The sequence below is a fragment of the Lupinus angustifolius genome, chromosome LG14 (genome assembly GCF_001865875.1).
Source record: "Lupinus angustifolius cultivar Tanjil chromosome LG14, LupAngTanjil_v1.0, whole genome shotgun sequence".
Taxonomy (NCBI): Eukaryota; Viridiplantae; Streptophyta; class Magnoliopsida; order Fabales; family Fabaceae; genus Lupinus; species Lupinus angustifolius.
Window position 1 is genome coordinate 9,371,956 of NC_032022.1, and position 20,684 is coordinate 9,392,639.

The 20,684-nt window shown below is 34.5% G+C and overlaps 2 protein-coding genes across 4 annotated transcripts; one reads left to right on the plus strand and one right to left on the minus strand.

Moving 5' to 3' along the window:
- On the plus strand, nucleotides 10,599-13,332 carry LOC109326966 (trafficking protein particle complex subunit 2-like). Of its 2 annotated transcripts, XM_019559918.1 has the most exons (6): nucleotides 10,599-10,617; nucleotides 10,775-10,877; nucleotides 11,636-11,721; nucleotides 11,853-11,914; nucleotides 12,199-12,284; nucleotides 12,861-13,332. In XM_019559918.1, exons 2-6 carry the CDS (start codon nucleotides 10,797-10,799, stop codon nucleotides 12,951-12,953), a joined length of 408 nt encoding a protein of 135 aa, XP_019415463.1. In that variant the 5' UTR covers nucleotides 10,599-10,617; nucleotides 10,775-10,796; the 3' UTR covers nucleotides 12,954-13,332. The 2 variants fall into 2 exon arrangements, with proteins under 2 accessions (XP_019415463.1, XP_019415462.1); XM_019559917.1 differs by lacking the exon at nucleotides 10,599-10,617 and having other exon boundaries at nucleotides 10,724-10,877.
- On the minus strand, nucleotides 14,019-20,284 carry LOC109327055 (fatty acid amide hydrolase-like). Of its 2 annotated transcripts, XM_019560045.1 has the most exons (20): nucleotides 19,907-20,280; nucleotides 19,456-19,565; nucleotides 19,200-19,260; nucleotides 18,860-19,047; nucleotides 18,565-18,694; nucleotides 18,181-18,258; nucleotides 17,929-18,076; nucleotides 17,713-17,825; nucleotides 17,493-17,568; nucleotides 17,339-17,410; nucleotides 17,201-17,252; nucleotides 16,949-17,020; nucleotides 16,454-16,534; nucleotides 15,972-16,072; nucleotides 15,788-15,880; nucleotides 15,262-15,330; nucleotides 15,103-15,167; nucleotides 14,961-15,022; nucleotides 14,735-14,830; nucleotides 14,019-14,360 (listed from the first exon to the last, which is right to left on the minus strand). In XM_019560045.1, exons 1-20 carry the CDS (start codon nucleotides 20,004-20,006, stop codon nucleotides 14,289-14,291), a joined length of 1,839 nt encoding a protein of 612 aa, XP_019415590.1. In that variant the 5' UTR covers nucleotides 20,007-20,280; the 3' UTR covers nucleotides 14,019-14,288. The 2 variants fall into 2 exon arrangements, with proteins under 2 accessions (XP_019415590.1, XP_019415591.1); XM_019560046.1 differs by lacking the exons at nucleotides 14,019-14,360; nucleotides 14,735-14,830; nucleotides 14,961-15,022 and having other exon boundaries at nucleotides 15,102-15,184; nucleotides 19,907-20,284.

The window sequence follows — 20,684 nt, forward strand, 5'->3', positions numbered from 1 at the left end:
CTTTAAAAGTGACAAAGCCATAGTTTTTTGTCTGATTGAAGTTACCTTGTGAAAGAAGGCAGTGTTCCTATCTCCATAAGTGTGCCAATTAATCCTAGCCTTTTTCCTTCCAAAAGACTTCTTCCACCATAAGGGCTTTCAATAACTCATCTTGAGCAAGAGCCTCTTGGTCCAACAGAGTCTCATCAACACCAAAGTCATTAATGCTATTTTGAATTGTGTCCATATTAGCCTGAACCAACTTAACCCTTTGGTGAATGTTGCCAAAGACATTGTGGTTCCAATTCTTAAGCTCCCTCTTAAGAATTTTAAGCTTTTGAGTCATAATGAACATGTGACAACCTATAACTTCAGTATACCAAATATCATTGACTAGTCTTTTGCAGTCTACGTTTTGCAACCACATTTTGTGAAATCTAAAAGTAGATAGCCTTGGAGTAGTGGAAGACACTAAGCTGAGCAGCAAGGGGTGGTGATCAGAGGCTATTCTAGGCAAAGTGCATTAAGAAACCTGGCACTAGAGGTTTAGCCATTCCTCATTACAGAGAGACATGTCAAGCCTCTTCTCAATTAAAGCATTCCCTCTTCTCTTATTTGAAAGAGTAAGCAAATTAGAGTTATTGATGAAAGCTAGAAACTCATTGGTGGAAGCTCTGGAAGGAAGGGTAGCACTTCTACACTCATCAACACCAATAATAGCATTGAAATCACCAATACAACACCAAGGCCCCGACTTAGACATCAAATCAGCTTGAACATCCAACCACAAGGATCTACTATTTAAGTGATTGGTGTGAGCAAACACCGCACAAACATTGAAATTCTTATTCTCCAAAGACAAAGAAATTGAGATATGTTGATTTGAGATGGTCAAAACAGAGGGAGCCAAAGCAGGGCTACAAAGACCCCAAAGAGAAGGGATTTGGTTTTCCCTATTATTAACAACAAATAACTTGAGATTTAGATCAGACCATAATCTATTTTGAATTACCTCTAAGATAATAATTGGCTCAAATATGAAAACTAAGTCAAGATTATGAGACAAACACATATTTTTTAGAGTTAACTTAGATTTCAAGTTACCCAATCCTCTGTAATTCCAAAAAAGGATTTTTCATTTAGGAATGTTTAGATAACCACCTTTTCGGGTATGGTACACCTTTTCAGATTGTTCTTTCTTTCTCAACTTTCTCTTTTGAGATTTACAAAGGACTATGGTGAAGTCCTCCTCAACTTCCTCGAGGGCCTCATCATCAACCTATAGTCTACCAACAATGTGAATATCCTTGGCAGCAACTTGATCCAATTCAGCTGTTTCTTGTACAATTATGTTGTCATTGGAAGAGTCCTCAACATCCTCCTCTTGAATAGACTTTTCCACTCTTATGGCCAATAACTCATCCTCCAACTGGCTTTCCAAGTTCCCCCTTGGTTCTTGTGAAAGGATTAACCTTTCCATGTTCTGCAGATTATTTTCATCTCCCTTATCAATATCTAGATTAATGACCAAATCACTAATCTCCTTTTCCTTTGCATGTTTGTCCACCAATTTTGGTTTTTTGTCACATTTTTTGTGATGACTTCTGCCTCAGGTTTCTTAGTGGCTTTTCGACATTGATGCAACATTTGCCCAATCACATGACACCCTTGGAAAATATCAGGAAGATTTTCATATTCAATAGAAACAAAGAAAGCAAACCCTTCTCTCTCAACAAGGATCTGATCGGGTAGATCAACTTTAAGGTTAATTTCCACCATTACTTTAGCAAAATGACCAAAGGATCTGCTATGAGTGGCTTCATCCATGGAGATTGGAGTGCCTATACCTCCTGCTATGGAAAATATAATTTATGGGCTCCAATACTCTTGAGGGAGGTTATGAATCTTAATTCAACATTGAGTGTGAGATTGCTTCTGTAAGTTTGGATACAAATCTTGGGACCAGAGGAAAAGTCTAAGAAAACCAGGTTTAAGATTCTAAGAACCCACCGAGCAAATACTTCTCATGTCTTCCAAAGAAGAGAAAGAGAACTCATAAAATCTTTTCCCAAGGGATATCATTAACCATTTTCACAGTGATGTGAGCTTATTCTTTAGATTTGCAAACTTTAGGGGTGTATCACCCTTGGACAGAATGATTCTACCGTGAAGATGGCTTTTGCATCTTAAAAAGCCTACTTGGTACTCTTCTTCGGGGATTTCGATTGCAATGACATCCCCTTTGATGCAGGGTTAGGGCAACTGAGAGGTGGCTATGTCAGAGGATGACTTCAAAGCTTGTGCAAGTGACTTCTTATTTATGGTTGTTGGAGGGACGAACCTCGTTGCCTTCTCAACGTGAGGGTCCTTGTCCAAGTCACCCAAGAAGCTCCAAGGAATGAGAGGGTCCTTGCCTTCTCCTCCCTATAAATTTATATTCATTCATCATTCATTTAAATTATAGTTATATTTGTGTCTCAAATTAATCTTACTTATAATTAAACTTCATTTTAATAATATACTCCATTAAGAACAATAATAATAATAATAATGTGACTTAAAAAAAATCAGTAAATTGTAAAGTTTTTATGGTTTATTACAATATTTACTATTCATATATATTACTTTCATACCAAAGTAAATGATGATTAGAGTTATGTATAATATATTGACAATATAATTTTTTTATATTGTCAATACATAAATATTAATTTTTTTTATCAATTTAATATATGTCTCATAACCTTACCCATGTAATAGATTCCTAACATTTAATTCAAGACATAACATTATAAAAGAACATTTAACTCATAATACACTTTTCACTACTTCAAAAGATCCCTAATTGTTAGGTATTAGTGGCCTAAACACACCTAGAAGGGGGGGGGGGGGTTGAATAGGTGTAGCAGTTATCAATTACTGCTTCTCGCACCAAAACCCAGTTCTAGAAAATAGCTTAGTTTATCGATTAACCAGTGAGCTTAATCAATTAACACACAACAGAAACAGAATGATCAGAGCAGCTAATGACATAGTTATTTAACAACAGATAAGCAGAGATACAACAGATATCTTTATGCAATATTAACAAGGATATAACAAGGTATAAGCATGCAAAATATTAGCTTCAAACTCGAATTAAAACGGTAAGAATTATAAAGGAGATTAAGAGAGAACAGCTTGCACAAATGGATTTTTATCTAGGTTCGTTTGCAGTCCACTACAAAATACATCCAGGCCTCCCCTTCTGGTCTTGGGAGATTTTCTTCTTCACTATATTGAAAAATTAGTATAATCACATACACCAATTCAATTTACAAAACTCAAGATACTTCTTTCTTGAATTCCAAGAACCTCTAATCCTTGGATTGACTATCCCTATCACCTGAGAAAACCTTTCTCGCGATCCAGCCCCAGCCAAGATCCTCGTTCTCAATTCAAGACCTCATAGTCTTGGTGAAGAATCACTCTATCTCAATGGTGGTAAGACACCAAAAGACTAACCCAAAGTACAAAACAAAATATAAAAAACAGAGTTGTACCAAGCACAAAAATGCTCAAATTATAACTATGAGAAAACTTCAAGGATTAACTCACTCTCAAGAAACACAAGCCATCATGCATATGTGAGTTAATACAAAACAGTAAACACAAAATATTTCTCTTAAAATCTCTAGCAAGAATGCATGAACACGCAAGAAAGAATAGATGAGATTAAGCATATGAAAACAACATGCAATACACCATGAACAACTTCAACAAAGTATGTTAATCTCTCTTCCTCGCACATGCATTTCTCTCTGCCAATTACGCAATTACAAAGTAAATCATGAAAATATGCTCTCTAATCAAATATAAACAAATAGTATGCAATGCTATGTGTTTCTGCAATTTGCCTAAACTTATACAAAATAGATTTGACCCTTCAAACTGTTGCATTCAGTTAAGCAGTTAAAACAGAAAACAGTTATAACATAAAACAGATATGTTAATCGATTAAGTTACCAAGTTAATCGAATAACCAGTATAACGTGATTAAACAGAAAACGGTTGTAACAGAAAAACAAATATAACATAAAACAGTTGAGTTAATCGATCAAGTCACCATGTTAATCGATTAACCAGCATATTAAAAAACGTGAATAAAAAGGCAAACTAACTCATATGTTATGCTTAACTCCTATACATGTTTTAGAAATTATATTATGCCTAATATGCACATATAACATGTAATATTAATGCATGAACATACAATAAACTAGATGATATGTCTCATGAATATGATATGACAATTATAATGGCTTGTGAGACTTGCATCTAGGTTTACCTCACCTATACTCACTCACTAAGGCACACATCTCAGACTACTTAGAATTATGACTATATTGATATAACCTAGTCTAGATATGACCAATAAGATCTAGGTATGTTGATTGTTGAGCTATCTTGACGCTTTAATAAAACTTTGTCTTCATCAAAACATAGGCAAGATATTGCTTGTGCAATCCTTGACACTTTCCACTTTCACTAATAACTATCATATAACTCTCAAACTTCAATTAAATTCGACCTTTATAACCATAATTCTTCTTTTCAGTCGAACCATTCAAGTCTTATATAACTCTACAACATCAATACTAATCAAGACAATCTGTTCAATTCTCAAATTATTAAAGCTCTATCCATCAACGTGTAAATTTAAACTCTATAAAGTGAAATAAATCAATTTACCATTGATTAAGAGCAACACACAAAACAATTCATAACAACACTTATAATCATATTCTCATTTATTAACTACTACATGTTCAAACTAATTAAAATAACCATGTCATATGTTAAAGAACATGGTATCCCATTGCAAGTGAGGCTGAAATAACTTCTTAATTCTTCTTGATTTTATTTTCTTGATATTTGAAGAAGAAAGAGTACAAGCTATTTATAGCAAGTTAGCCTAACTAACTAAACCAACAGAAAACTAAAAATAATAACAAATAACTCAAAATTCATCTTTCTTCTTCATTTCTATAGTTCCAGCATGAATTCCTTCTTCATTTATCTCTTCATGAGGATAATGGCTCAACTTCAACATCCCCCCACAAGCTGGAATGTGTATGTTTAATATTCCAAGCTTGGAGTGAAGCTTCTGGAAAAGAGATGGAGGCAATGCCTTGGTTAGAATGTCGGCGGTTTGAGAAGAACTTGGAATTGAGAGTAGGTGAATGAGGCCTGATTGTATCTTCTCCCTCACAGAGTGACAGTCAACTTCGATATGCTTGGTTCTATCATGGAAGATAGGATTCGCAACTATGTGAACGACAGACTCATTGTCAAAAAACAAGACAATTGGTGTTGGATGAACAATCTTCAAGTCTTTCATGAGATAAACCAACCACTGAGCTTCATAGGTGGCCAAAGCTATGGCCCTGTATTCGGCCTCAGCAGAGGATCTTGCCATGACCTGCTGCTTCTTGCTTTTCCATGAGATAAGGACATTTCCAAGATAAAAGCAATATCCTAAACAGATTTTCTAGAGTTAGGGCATCCTGCCCAATCTGAATCAGTATATCCTCTTATTTTGAAATCAGAATCTGCATGAAAGAAAACTCCAAAACTGATTGAGCCTTTGAGGTACCTTAGCACTCTTTTGGCTCCTTCATAATGGAGGTTAGTAGGCTTGGAAATAAATTGGCTTAAATGACCAACACAAAAACTAATATTTGGCCTAGTGTGAGTTAAATATAGAAGTTTACCCATTAGCCTTCTGTAGGTGGTTGGGTCATCCAAAGGAACTCCATTCTCTATGCTAATTAACTTTCTTGTGTATTCCATTGGGGTAGAGTAGGGCTTGCAAGCCAGCATACCAGTTTCTTCAAGTAGGTCAAGTGTGTACTTCTGTTGATATAGGATAATCCCTGGACCTGGAAATCTCCATCCCTAGAAAGTACTTCAATTGTCTAAGATCCTTTATGCTAAATTCATCATCAAGTAGGTGCTTAATTCTATTAATCTCAGTTATGCTATTTCCTGCAAGAACAAGGTCATCAACGTATACAAGTATAGAAGTAAAACTGAATTTAGTGGACTTAATGAACAAAGATTGATCAACAAAGGATTTTTCATAACCTGTTTGTAGGAGAAAACCCGTCAACTTGGCATGCCATTGCCTACTGGCTTGTTTAAGCGCATAGAGTGATTTCTCAAGTTTGCACACAAGGTTGGGGTTGTCAATTGATAGTCCTTGAGGGACTTTCATGTAAACCTCTTCCTTCAATTCACCATGAAGGAAGACTGTATTGACATCTAATTGGTGTAAGTGCCATTTGTTGGCTGAAGATAAGGCAAGAGTTGCCTTGATGGTGGTCATCTTGACCACTAGGCTAAAGGTTTCCATATAGTCCACTCCCTCAGTTTGGGAAAATCCCTTGGCAACAAGTCTTGCCTTGTGCCTCTCAAAAGATCCATCAGGTCTATACTTTAGTTTGAAGACCCATTTGCATCCTATTGCTCTTTTATTGCTAGGTAAAGCAGTTAATATCCAAGTGTTGTTTTGATCAAGGGCTCTCAATTCTTGCTGAATAGAATTCTTCTAGTAAGTGTGCTTGATAGCATCATTATAAGTTTTAGGCTCAACATTAGAAGATATACTAAGAGAAAAATGTTTGTGTGCCAAAGATAAATGTTCATAAGATATACTATTGCACAAAGGATACCTTTCCTTTGAAGACTTTGATGAGGTTGAATGAGAAGTGGAAGCAATTAGGCTGCAATGGTAGTCTTGCAAATAATGAGGTTGAATGAGAAGTGGAAGCAATTAGGCTGCAATGGTAGTCTTGCAAATAATGAGGTCTATGCCTACTCCTAACAGACTTTCTATGGTCATTGGAGTCAATAGGAGTAGCAATGTCCTTATTGGCATTATCAGTAGGTTGAGCATTAAAACTAGGATCACTTGTTATACTCTCACAAGTCTCACTAGACTGAATATGGTCCTGAGAATGGTGTGTGATTGATTCTACATTAATAGTCTCAAGATGCCTTGAATCAGAACCAAGATTGTTAGGTAGGATCAATTTCGGATCCTGATCAGTATCATCAGTTCCCTCAAAAGGGAAAACATGCTCATAAAATGATACATTCCTATAGACAAAAATCTCATGAGTCTTGGTGTTCAAAATCAAATGTCCTTTTACCCCCCTTTTGTCCGCCCCCCCATTTTTGTCCCTAAGTAAACACCCCTTCTTGATTTAAGGTCTAATTTCTTTCTGTGAGAAGTGATAGTGGTAGCATAGCATAAGCATCCAAAAACCTTTAGGTTCATAACGCTAGGGAGTTTCTCATACAATACATAAAAGGGGCTCTTATTTGATAGATACTTACTTGGTTGCCTATTGATTAAGTAAACAACATGTGTCATCACATAGTTCCAAAAACAGTGAGGAATCTTGGATTGAAAGATTAAAGACCTTGCAACACCAAGTATGTGTTGGTGTTTTCTCTCAACCACCCCATTCTGTTGGGGTGTTTCAACACAACTAGTCCGGTGCTCTATTCCTTTGCTAGCATAGAATTCAAGAAGGGAAAACTCCCTTCCATGTCACTTCTCACACACTTTACTGTCACACTAAATTGAGTTTGAATAAGGCAAATAAAATCTCTAATGAGTCCAGGCACCTCATATTTGAGTTTTAAAAAATAAAGCCGGGTGAATCTAGATCTATCATCAATTATTATAAAAAAGTATCTAGGTTCAAGAGTACTTGGAGTAGCAAAGGGGCCCCATATGTCCATATGAAGTAAATCAAAATTGCAAAAAGGCTTAGAGATCCTATTGTCATATGGTAAATTTCTTTGCTTAGTCAAATGGAAAATGTGATAGGGATCAATAGTTTAAGTACAGGAAATTGTAGGAAAAGTTTTCTGCATTTCTAACATTTTGCTATGGGAAGGATGTCCTAACCTACTATGCCAAACATTAGTATCATAGGTATTGAAGCTATTAACAGAATTACTAGGATCAGTCTTGTGTATGATTGGTAAAGTCTTCACATGATCCCTCATTGCATATAATCCACTCCTCAATTCAGCACCAATCATCTTCAATGATGGGAGATCCTGAATATGGCAAACATTGTTCAAAGAGGTTAGCTGACACGGAGATGTTTCAATCAGTTTTGATATGGACATCAGGTTGTAAGTAAAACAAGGAATATATAATACATCAACTAAGTAAAGATGATAGGAAAACATGACACTTCCTGATATATTGGTAGATATCTTACTGCCATTAGGCAAGGTCACAAAAACGGTGTTGATTTTCTTGTATGTTTGAAATTATGAGAGAGTGTGGCATATGTGATCAGTTGCCCCTGTATCAAGAAACCAGTCAAGATTTTTGGCATTGCAACTTAATATATTCACTATACCTTTATCGTTTTCATTTTGATCTGCATAGTGTGTAGCAAATTGGTTTGTGCTGTGTGTGATCCCATATGCTGTTAGGGAGTGATATTAACCCCTGATGCTGCTCTATTGGTCTTATTGCTCAATGTCTGGTCCTTTGCCTGATCTTGAGAGGCAGAGTCACAAGCTTGAACCTCATTTGTTCCAATGTTGTTAACAACATAGTTTTTGAAATTGCCAGGGGAAATCCATATTTCTTGAAGCATTGATCAACAATGTGACCATTTTTGTTACAGAAGGTGCAAGTCTTGGTTCCTCTTCTAGTTGAGGATCTGCCAATGCCTCTTCCTGCTTGGTATGCTCTCCCCCTACCTCTTCCTCTATTGATTCTTGTATCTCTCCCAATCTCATTTTCATAATTCTTATTATTGGAAGTATTCATCAGGATTCTTGGTTCACCAAGTTGAGAGTTGATGTGTCTCTCTTGTTGAGTTAACAAGTAGAAGGCCTTGTTAATAGTAGGGAGTGGGTCCATTAACATAATTTGTGACCTAACTCCTTCATATTGATCATTAAGACCATTGAGAAAGCAAATGACATAGTCATTTTCTTTATATCCCTTTATGGTAGGTATTAGACCACATATGCATTTGTGTGTGCAAGTACATCCAGGAATTGGCCTAAAGTTATCCAATTCCTGTCATAGCCCCTTAATATGATTATGATAAGCAACTATGCTAAGATTACCTTGCTTGTAGGTATAGATTTCTCGTAGAAGCTCTGCAATTCTGAATACATCACCCTAGTAGTATCTTTCACGCAAATCTTGTCAAATCTCTAGAGTTGTGTCCATCCAAAGGATGCTTTGAACAATTGAAGCATCAATTGATTGGGTTAGCCAGGAAACCACCAAAGTGTTGCATCTGTCCCACACATTGAAGTTTGGATCTTCGACTGAAGGTTTAGGGAGTGATCCATCAATGAAATGAAGCTTGTTCTTTGTTTTGATTGACATCCGTATTGTACAAGACCAGGAATGGTAATTCTCACCTTTGAGAGGTTTGGAGATAAGGACCGCACCTGGGTTCTCATTAGGGCTCATGTAGTAAGGAGAACAAGGATCTTGCAGGGGATTGAGCATTTGAATGGCTCTATTTTCCATGATGATGTGAGCTTGAAGAAGAAGGAGATGAAGAAGAAGCTCTTATAGTTCTTGATATATTGGCAGTGGAAGAATGGAGTATCAGGACTAGAAGCTCTGATACCATGTTAAAGAACATGGTATCCCATTGCAAGTGAGGCTGAAATGACTTCTTGATTCTTCTTGATTTTATTTTCTTGATATTTGAAGAAGAAAAAGTACAAGCTATTTATAGCAAGTTGGCCTAACTAACTAAGCCAACAGAAAACTAAAAATAGTAACTAAACTTAAAAGACTAAAAACTGGGCCTAAAGAAATAAAAGCAATAAAAGCCCAAAAGAAACAAATAACTCAAAATTCATCTTTCTTCTTCATTTCTATAGTTCCAACATGAATTCCTTCTTCATTTATCTCTTCATGAGGATCATGGCTCAACTTCAACATCAGACAAAGTAATCTACCAAAAATATCCTACTAACTAAAAATGGGCCCAAGAGCAACTAACTTCATGCCCAAATGAAATCTATAGGTTTAAGAATAATTTGAAAACAAATTTAAACAATATTCAACTTGTCTTCTTCCATTATCATGGCATTATTGTTGAGTCCATTATCCAACTTTTTTTTTGTATCAACATTCTGTTAATATATTAGTTGTTAGTATGTTAGTATTGTGATCACCTTGATTAATTCAAATTGTTCATTTCATCAATCTTGTATTAAAATTGGGAAAATCTAATTCTATTCTCTGAGTTTAAGTTTAAAATTGGCAACTCAATATAAGTTATCAATGATATTTTCAACTTATTTATAACATTTTGTATGCTTTAAAATTATAGTATAAAATTATTAAACAATTTTAACTAATTTTATGATTTTTTTAGAATTTTAATTTAAAATAAATATATCTATCTTATGGATAATAAATTAATTTCATCAATACTTTTTATTGTATTCATTGACCAGCCAAACATCATAATAGTGTGATTAGCATTTTGTTAAGAAATAATTTCAGGTTTAGTTCATTATTTTCACTTCTTAATCATTCCTCTCGTTTCATATCACTGGTTCAATTTCCTTTTCTTTCATATCACGGTACGATACCATGTTCCTCAATCGCCTCTAACTGTTCTATGTTCTATTTCACTTTACATCTCTTTTCAATTTTATGTTTTTCCTCTCTCATTTTTATTCTTTATAATGCGCAAAATTAAATCTTTATATATTCACCTTTTTGTGGTTTTGGATGCAGTTTTGGAAGCTTCTAGATAATAATGGCAACTAATGCTTGTTTTATCATTGTTAGTAGGAATGATATTCCTATATATGAAGCTGAAGTTGGAGTAGCTGCTAAAGTATCATTCTTTTTTCTTTAACTTCATTTTCTTTTGTGAAGCTTAAGTTTTTAAAATAGTGAATAATCAATGATGAAATGAGAGAAAATCTATTATTTAATTTAGTTAAATGAAAAGTTCTGTCTTTATCCATAAAAGTATCAAATGTTAGTGGTAATAGCACCTAATAGAGAAGTGTATTTTTAGGGACCGTTTGTGAGTTAAGTTTCAGGGGAAGACAGGAAAATGGAAGACTTTAGAATCATTTCACAAGTGTATTGTATGACTCTCAAACCTTCTTTTTTCCTTCATTCCCTCCAAAATTTAACTTTGCTAACAGACCATTGCAAGTTCATTTTTAGCGGGGAAAAAAAGGAAAGGGAAGATTTGACAATCATCTTACAAATGTATTTCATAACTCCTAAGCCTTTCACTTCCCGCTAAAAATCAACTCGCAAATAAACCCTTAGGACATGTGAAAATTTCCGTTTCTCTGGGACTAATGTAGTCTAATTCAAACTATGTTAGGAAAAAAAATCAGTTCTTAGTAGCTATTGGTTTTTCTGGCTGTTGAAATGGATTATATGACTTTAGAGGCTAATTGATGTCTGGAAATGTCATGGAGGATTCAATTCATGCTATGATTTGTTCTTTAGATCAATGCAAAAGCTTATTTGAGTCTCTTGCACTAGCTTGTTTTTTGTGGCTTTGGAAATAAGGGATTCTTGTTTTCTTCACTAAATTTAAATATTTCGCAATTTTCTGCTGCCCTGTGACAGAGGGAGGAGGCTGCACAGCTGCATCAATTTATACTGCATGCTGCTCTCGATGTTGTTCAGGACATGGCATGGACTACTAGTGCTATGTGAGTTAGTACATTCTATATAATCCAATTCTAAATAAGAAAATTTTCAGTTGTGATCCTATTTTTGTGCCACTGGTCTATTTGTTATGTTCTTTTTCTCAGCATCTTGTTCCTTAACATTCTTGATGCAGGTACTTGAAATCGGTAGACAGGTTTAATGAACTGGTCGTCTCAGTGTATGTCACAGCGGGTCATATCCTCTTTATGTTGGAATTATTTTAAAGTTGAGTTACAAAGTATATTGATCTTGGTTTGTTTGTATGATTGAAGCACCGAGTACCGAACTTTAAGGACCATTTGATTTGATTTGATTTCCTTCTGTGATGTTATGATTATGCCATTGTTCCTGCCTTTAACTCCTTTCTTTGTAGACAACAAAATTAAAGAGTCAAGAGTTGAAAACTCTTAGATCTTGCATGCACCATATATCTCTTTATGCATTTTCACTTCTTGTGATATTTCCTTGACTAATCATACATACCCGATTGATGTTGCTTCATGACTCTCGTAATGATGATGGTATTAAGAGCTTCTTCCAAGAGGTGCATGAGCTTTACATAAAGGTAACTTGCTTTTTCTTGCACTCTATGACATTTTTCATATTAATTGAATGATTTCATAATATCAAAACTTTTTCACAAGTGTTCTTGTTCTCTGATAGACTACTACTCTTGAAATGGGATTATGAAAATGTTCATGTGTACCAGTTCTTAAAGTATGCTTTGCTGACTATAACATATCAATATCTCTTAGAATACTTTTTCTGGTTTTGTTGATGTTGAATTAGCCACATTCTACATTTACCTTTAATCAGCATTTAACTTGTTAGACATTCCTACTTTCCTAGTACATGATTTATGTGCGAGAAATCAAATAAATACCGTTCAGGAGTTGGGTTTTCAGCTACTGCTTTATTTTCTATGTTAAATATAGATTGGAAATTCTACCAAAAGTAAAAACAAGTTGAAGTTTCTAACAGTTCTTGATTTTTTGGTATTAACCTTCCTCCCTATTTAGTTTTGGAGATAATATGCAGATACTAAAAGTTAATTTTGTTTGTAAACTTCATTTATTTTATGGATAATGAAATATCGCCTACAAGAACTAGTAACTTTTCCTGTATGTTTGGGAAATTGCAGACTCTTCTTAATCCCCTATACCTGCCTGGCTCTCGGATCACATCATCACATTTTGATACAAAAGTTCGTGCTCTTGCCCGAAAATATTTGTAGAAACCACAAGCTAGTTCCTGATGGTCTTTGGGTTACAAGTTTCTAGTTCATACAGCACTGAGGTTTGACTCCTACCATATTTGTTTTTCTGTTTGTCCCTTCATGATTTGGTGACAAGGGTAGGTTTGCTCTATAATGTTTTGTGGCATTGGCAAAAGATGGCTAAATTTGTAATACATTCTGATCTTCACTTTATGCTCAGCTATTTGTTTGATTTTGAATGAGAAAGAATGATTTTTTATTCTTTTGTGCTTCAAAGTTATTATAGGCCAAGGCTTCAGAGGTATTGAAATTGGAAGTTTATGTTATGGTGCTCTCTGTCCCCTTGTATATACCAACAGAATAGGATATTTTACCATGATCCTTGTATATACCAACATAATAGGGTATTTATTTTACCATGATTTCCACATTAAGGATTGTAATCTCAACTTTGCAATGGTGACCACCAGAAGAGTGCAAATCATGTCTTCCTACACTATCTTATCCAAACACATTGTGATTGTTCTGATTGTTACCTCGAATGTAGAAGCCATCAATGCAAGTATCACCATTAAGGCCTCCATTTGGGTCACTTAATTCTCCTTCTGCCACAGTTTAAAGACTGCAGCTGATACACATTACTCTTGGATACTGGTATGCAATACGCTACCCATCAAATACATGGGAAGCTAGTTAACTTCGTGCACATTTTAGTTGTTACACTCTTTTTTTATATTTTTGATCTACTAGATAAACGGACACTTATCATATTTTTTAAAAATTTAAAAATTAATTAACTAAATAAACTCATTTACTTTTAAACAAGCCCAAATATGAGGCCTATTTAGAATTTGTGGTTTCCTTTTCTCCTCCTCTATCTATGTTTGTGTTTCTGTCTTCCGCCTCCTCTTTTCTCCTTCCCTCCGGTCTGTTTTTTGTTAGGGCTATCAAACTTGAAGTCTAGGAATGAGGAAGATGACATGGAGGGAAAAAAGAGAGGAGAGAACTTGATGCTGTCATTGAAAATGCTTAGTTGACCCAAGGCTCAAGAATATAAGAGAAAAGTTATGATAGTTTGTAGTATCTACGCAAGGGAAAAACAATGTCCATTGCTTGGTCTTCAGACAATACATGGAACTCTTGCTTTTCTAAATCATGTAGATTATAGACTATTAATTATGTACTCCTTTTTAAAAACATCTCAAAGCGAAAGGTATGGGCAAACACTGAAACTTGTCATTTGAATCAAATTTTGTAATAATAATTGAAATGGACCAAAGAGAATAAAATACAATAGCTCAGACAAGAATACAAGGCAATCTTCCTTTGTCTGGAAAGGGCGTAGTACTGGTTCTATTCTTCCTTTTGTCCTCTGAGCATATCATAGTAAAGCTCTGGCTTTCTGTATTCTGACATGCACATGACCTAATATCACAACAATACCATATCTTTTAAAAGGGTAGAAGAATTATGAACTTTAAAAACTCACTAGTTACTATAGTATAGTATATACACAAAAATCATATGACTTCTAGTAGTTTTTATATTGGGTCACATTAATTGTTGTTAATTATTCTTATTCAACAAAATCTCCAAACAGCTTCTCTCCTTATAGGATAAGATTGTATACATCTACCATCATCAGATCCTACTAAGTGGGAGTTGAGTACATTGAACCACCCTTATAATAAATCATCCAAACAAATATATTATCACACACTAAACTCAATATCGAAGACCCCAAAAACACATAATGATGCTCTAGTGGTGATTTCAACTGAAATGGATGAGGCATTTACCTGCACTGCATATGCCAAGTGGATTAGTGTTGCTTCAGACCAAGGCCTTCCAATAAATTGAAGACCAATAGGTAAACCCAATTTATCATATCCAACCTGTGTAGTGTGAACAATAAATATATATACATACATATAAATATATATATAGAATACAGTTAGCAACTTAGGTCTCCTATATAAAATTATAGCATAAGGTGTATCTAAGTAAAAGATAATATAGCCATACTGGAACAGTGACAGCAGGAAGTCCTAGAAAATTTCCTGCTATGGAATACCGAACAAGTGCAGCTGAAAATGGTAGCAAACATATCAGATTTTGATAATATTCAGAGCTCAATGTCACTGAACAAATGAATTTTGATCTATACCTCCATTGACATAGTCAAGTTCACCAGTCTTCAATGCATCATCTTGAATTGGATAAGCTGTTACACTGTTATAAATATCATACTTTTGTGTTATCTAAGAGTAAACTGCTACCAATAAGAAGAAATTATTCTGTGAAGTTTGACAGTAACAGAACAAACCCTGTTGTTGGTGAAACAATGACATCTGCCTCATCAAATATCTTCATGTGAAATTGTAGTTGGCGATTTCTGTTCATGTTATAACAAGATGAGTAATGATATATGTTAGAGATATTATACATTCATTTGTATAACTTCACCTAAATAACTTAAGCTTTTAGAGTATTTCATGAAACTAAAAAAAACTAAAACACTAGTTCTGGAAAACAATTCAGCAAATTCCTGATATGACCAAATCCAAATATCGAGTGCCTACTACTGGTAACATATTAACTAATAAAATGGCATTCGATTTAATCGATAGATGCCACAATTGTCTAGTTAAACTTGCAATGGCCAAGTAAGTAGTACATGTCAATTCGTAATGTCTGGCTTGTAAGACAATTAGGAAACGATGATAATAGTAGATTTGACATCATATTTTGACCAAACATAATATTATGGCTTCACTCTTATAAAATTATCGTATTATCTAAAATGTTTCGCCTCGTATCACTTAGATCGAGAGAACTATGTCATAGCATACCTAATTCTTTGAGCTTTAAGATACTCCAAGCTGCTGAAAGAACCATATATGCTTTGTGCTACCCTTACATCCCATCCTAATTCTGCAAAACTCCTTTGGTAGTAATTTTGTGATGTCAGGAATCATAATCTTCAATCCAAAGGCAACAAGGAGAAAAGTATAGATTTTATAAAAAGTAGCATACTTTTCTTTAAAGGAATCAAGTGAAGTGGAACACTCAGATCCAATTGTTATGTAATGTGCCAGGCGCATTGCTTCTATCTCTGGTATGGTGACATCTATAATCTGGTATGTTTGTAGAAACAATAAGTAGCTGGTTAGTAAGTAATGGCTATGATTTTTCTTAATGATTGTTCGAGTAATTTTATTATAGGTGCTTTGGAGAATTTCTATCATTTAAGGGTCTTTCTGGGAGTTGGGTTTTGCACGGGAAAGAAGGGAAATTGAAGGCTTTAAAGTCATCTCACAAGTGTATTTTATGGCTTTGAAGCCTTCATTTTCCCTGCATTCCTCTCCAAAATCCAACTCGGAAACAGACCCTAAAGATTGCTTCTTCGAAATTCACATCAAATAGTCAAATCACCTAAGGTTTGTTAAACCTTGGAAAATAGCAGCCATGATAATATATAGTCACCATTTCAAAGAATTTCTTATATTTTGCAGTACCTTCCAGGCATAACTATCCTGAAGCTTGTGCAAAGCTTTGGAGCAGCATGTTCTGACATCATCACTGCAATCATTAAACCACTAATTGATGGAAGTAGTGGTTTTAGGAAGATAAATCATGTTAGAACAACCAACTTTTTTAATATATGGGAATGCATAATGCATATATTTATGTGTAAATAGGCATTTTAGTCTCACATGTTTTTCGACCTTACCAATATAGTCCCTCAAAAATTGAAAACCCAAAATGGTGTCCAAAAATTTCAAATGTTTATTAAATTATTTATTTTTAGCATGTTTTATAACACTGGACTACTTTGATCATAAAAAGGACTAATTTGATCATAAAAAGAACTAATTTGATATACAATTGAATTTTTTAGGGACTATTTTGGATTTTTCAATTTTTGATAGACCAAACTGGTAAAGTCGAAAAACACGATAGACTGAGATGATATTTACTCTATATTTATATAAGGGAAACAAGTTTCTAACCTTCCCATATTTGGCCAACCTGATGCTAGATATGGACTTTGTTAAGCTTAGGAGTGGAAGATTTATCTTGGTCTGAAGTATTGCTCAATAATTTCAGAAGTTCCAAAAGACAAGAAAAAGGTTAAACTCAGAATCAGTATTCAACATGAAAGTTGAAAATGTAAATCTAATTAGAATCATGTGTGATGTTTGGAACATTGAAGGACTAATAGATGATTAAAATCATTAGTAATTTCACAAACAATTTCTTACTGGTGTCCCTGAGGACTGATAGCACGGAGTTTCGCCACTAATAGCTGCATAACTATAAACATTGGAACAATAGAAGCTTTAAAACCAATCTTAAAACTTCCTGGAAGAAACAAAATATCATAGGTAAGGACTACTAACGTGATCAAAGCATCTTCAACAGTGCCTGCTAGTATTCCAACCATCCCTACTGTCCAGTTTAGGGGAAGAACTCTGAATGTAGCCGAACATCATTCTCCTCAATCGTTACAGTCATCTCAGTATTCAAACATCACAAATAAAAATGAATACTCACCCGGCATGAGGAATACGTGCAAAAGTTGGTTTTAGACCAACAACACCACAAAGAGCTGCAGGCATCCTTACAGATCCTAAACAGGTATGCAAATATCAGTGCAATTCACCAATTTTTGGTTAATATATATATATATATATATATATATATATGCAATTCTACTAAGCAGAACTGAACGCGCGTTTCTCTGGCCTTCGATGTGCAAATATAAATAAATTACCTCCGCCATCAACACCAAGGGAAATAGGACACAGTCCTGCAGACACCACAGAAGCTGATCCACTAGAGGAACCTCCTGCAATCTTATTTCTATCATATGGGTTTCTAGTAGGCCTACAGAAGCAAGTAAAAAGACATGCTATTGTCACTAACTAATTCAGATTGCACCAAAGATGTAACAGAATGTTAATATGAGAATAACAGATAGTGCTCTTACCCATAATGTGGGTTGATCCCACTAGTTCCAGACCCAAGTTCATGCATATTGGTTTTCCCGACAAGTATGGCACCGCATAATCTCAGACGGTTAACACAACAAGCGTCATCCGTACAACGCCTTTCATCTTGCAGCCACTTTGTACCTCCTTGGGGACAATATTTCTATTTGCTTTAGTGAATTATAAAATCAGAAACTTCAATCATTTTAATAGAAGACACCTTAGAAAGAAAAGGAAACACATTACAGTACCTGTTGTTGGATATGGTAAACAATCTATTTCATCCTTGACAGCAACAAGAATTCCATCTAGCACAGAGATAGGTTTCCCTGCAAACATAGTATGCCCATCAAATTGGTATCGAACAAGGACGAGTACACATCAATATATAGTCATGAATAAGAAGATTATAAAATAGTATTCATGGAACCTTTACCAGGAACAAATATAACTTAGAAAATGGGATAGCATGAATGTTACATCTGGATGCTAAGAGCAACTGAGCATAAAACTAGTATCTAGGATTATAAGCTTTCGATAACATTATCAGGTGTCATCATTTAAAGTTCCATGTGTTTGAAAATAAGTCTTCTGATTTTTGAAGTTTGATTGACATTTAAGTTGCCGCAAAATACCTTTTCGATATCGCGTAGTCGATTCATTTGCTTGTCTTAGTATATCATCGGCATTATAGTGAATGAAGAACCCCATTTGTAGTGGAGATTTTGTAGATTCATCAACAGCAGTTATAAATCGTTCTGCAACCTGTGAAATGGAAAAGGAAAAGTTGTGATTGGAAAACTACTTCCTGATTCAGAACAACTGCAAAAGGACTTGTGACTGCAAAAACATATTAAATGTAAAATTTTGAACCATAATACTTTATGCTTGCTAAGTTCTAAGCTTCAACGAGTAAACGCTATGCGATACCTGGCGTGGCGTCATACACCCTGAGTTGTAGGCGTTGGAATAATCCATTATTCTCCAGCGAGATAATGAAGGTGTTTTTTCATCAAGTTTTTCTTCTGCGGATATAGGCATGCAATCTATTGCAAATTGAACTTTCTCTTGAGGAGATAAAGAAGAATCTAAGCTTTTGACTTCTTTTTCTTCTATGTCTGCAACAGAAAACTGAAATCAGAAATCCATTTTCTAATAAAGCTACCTTGAGATATGGCCAAAACTCCGCAATCCAAATAATGGCTATGTCCATAATCTCTCACTTTTGCATATGCATCTGTTGCAACGAAATTTGCGAAAAACAACAAACCTTCAAAAGGATGTAAGGGAACATAGAGAGGTGACTCTTTTAAATCTGCATCTGTAATAAGCTGCAGAAATTTAGAAATAAAAAAAAATTGCTAAGAATTTGGATAAGAAACCTGCTATTATAGTTTTATACACAAGGCTAGCTTCTTACAAAACAAGACATGCAAATTTTGTAGAAAACTATATAAACTAGAAATATAAAAAAAAAATCTGAAGCTTGAACCTTGATTTGGAGCAGACATGGACTAAGAGCATACCTTGTGAATAAGATTGTTTCCTTTCAGTATGTACAATAGCAAGGTTCCTAATACTGGGCACTCCAAGAAAAGAGTGAAAATCTTTATCCAAATTCCACACATGCGAGGAGCTGTGTTAGAAAAGAACAAAAAAAAGATCATTAGCAATTTATGGGTGTGAAGATTCTCATCTATTAAGATTAAGACTTTCTTACAACCCAAGATTCTGTTTTAAATATCTACCAGTTTCTAACTTCAGAAACCAATGGCATTAAAAGCAACTACTCTTTTTCCTCAAAACTTGAAAACATATTATTCTTCAAACACATTATCATATTAAGTAGTTACATTCCTGTGCTTGTAACCACAGATTCATAAATGTCACAATTATGAAAGTGAACCATTATAGAATCACAAAACCAATAAGCTATAAATGGAAAACCAAGAACAAAAAAACAAATGCATTAGGAACCTTTGACATTGGCTTGGAGATAGAATTCAGTGCTAAAGGGTCCTAAGTCCACATCTTTCACAGGTGTGTAAACTGTACCCTTATGTTTGAACAAACCCATTATGGTGGAACAGAAAAAAAGGAGATAAAACAAGATGCTATGAAAGGAATATACTACTGCAAATTATAGTAAAGGGTAGGCGGAGATTGCAAGAGGAATCAATGTAGTGGAGTGGTTCAATGTGTTCTTGACTATATAGTCATAATTGTCATGTTGATGGATAGGATATGGTAAGATAAGTAGTAAGCAAGTTTCTGGTAAGACAAGTAGTGAGAAAGTTAAGTGCTTTTATGACCAAGCTTAGAAGTTCATACTTACTACATATGTTAAGTATAACTACTACCAACTTAGTTTGTTCATTTCTTAGTGTCTGCCCAGGTTTATTTCGACAACCGTAATGTTATTATTTAGTAAACATAAGGTTAAAGATTCAAATCCTAGAAATAGTTTTTTGGTTTGTTGAAATAAGATTGTATACATCTATTTTCTCGAAGACTCAAATAAATGTGAGCCTCATATGCTGCTGGGCCTCCTCTTTCACCATTTTCAATTTATCTCTCCCATATACTCTCAACAATATAAGGATGATAAGGATATAATTGATAAATGAATAATTAATATTCAATTAAATAGGAACATATTTTTTCTAAAAAAGAAAGTTATAAAATAAGAGACCGACTAATATATAAAAGCTTAGGGCAACATTTATGTTAGGTATGAAAATTTAAACAATAAAAT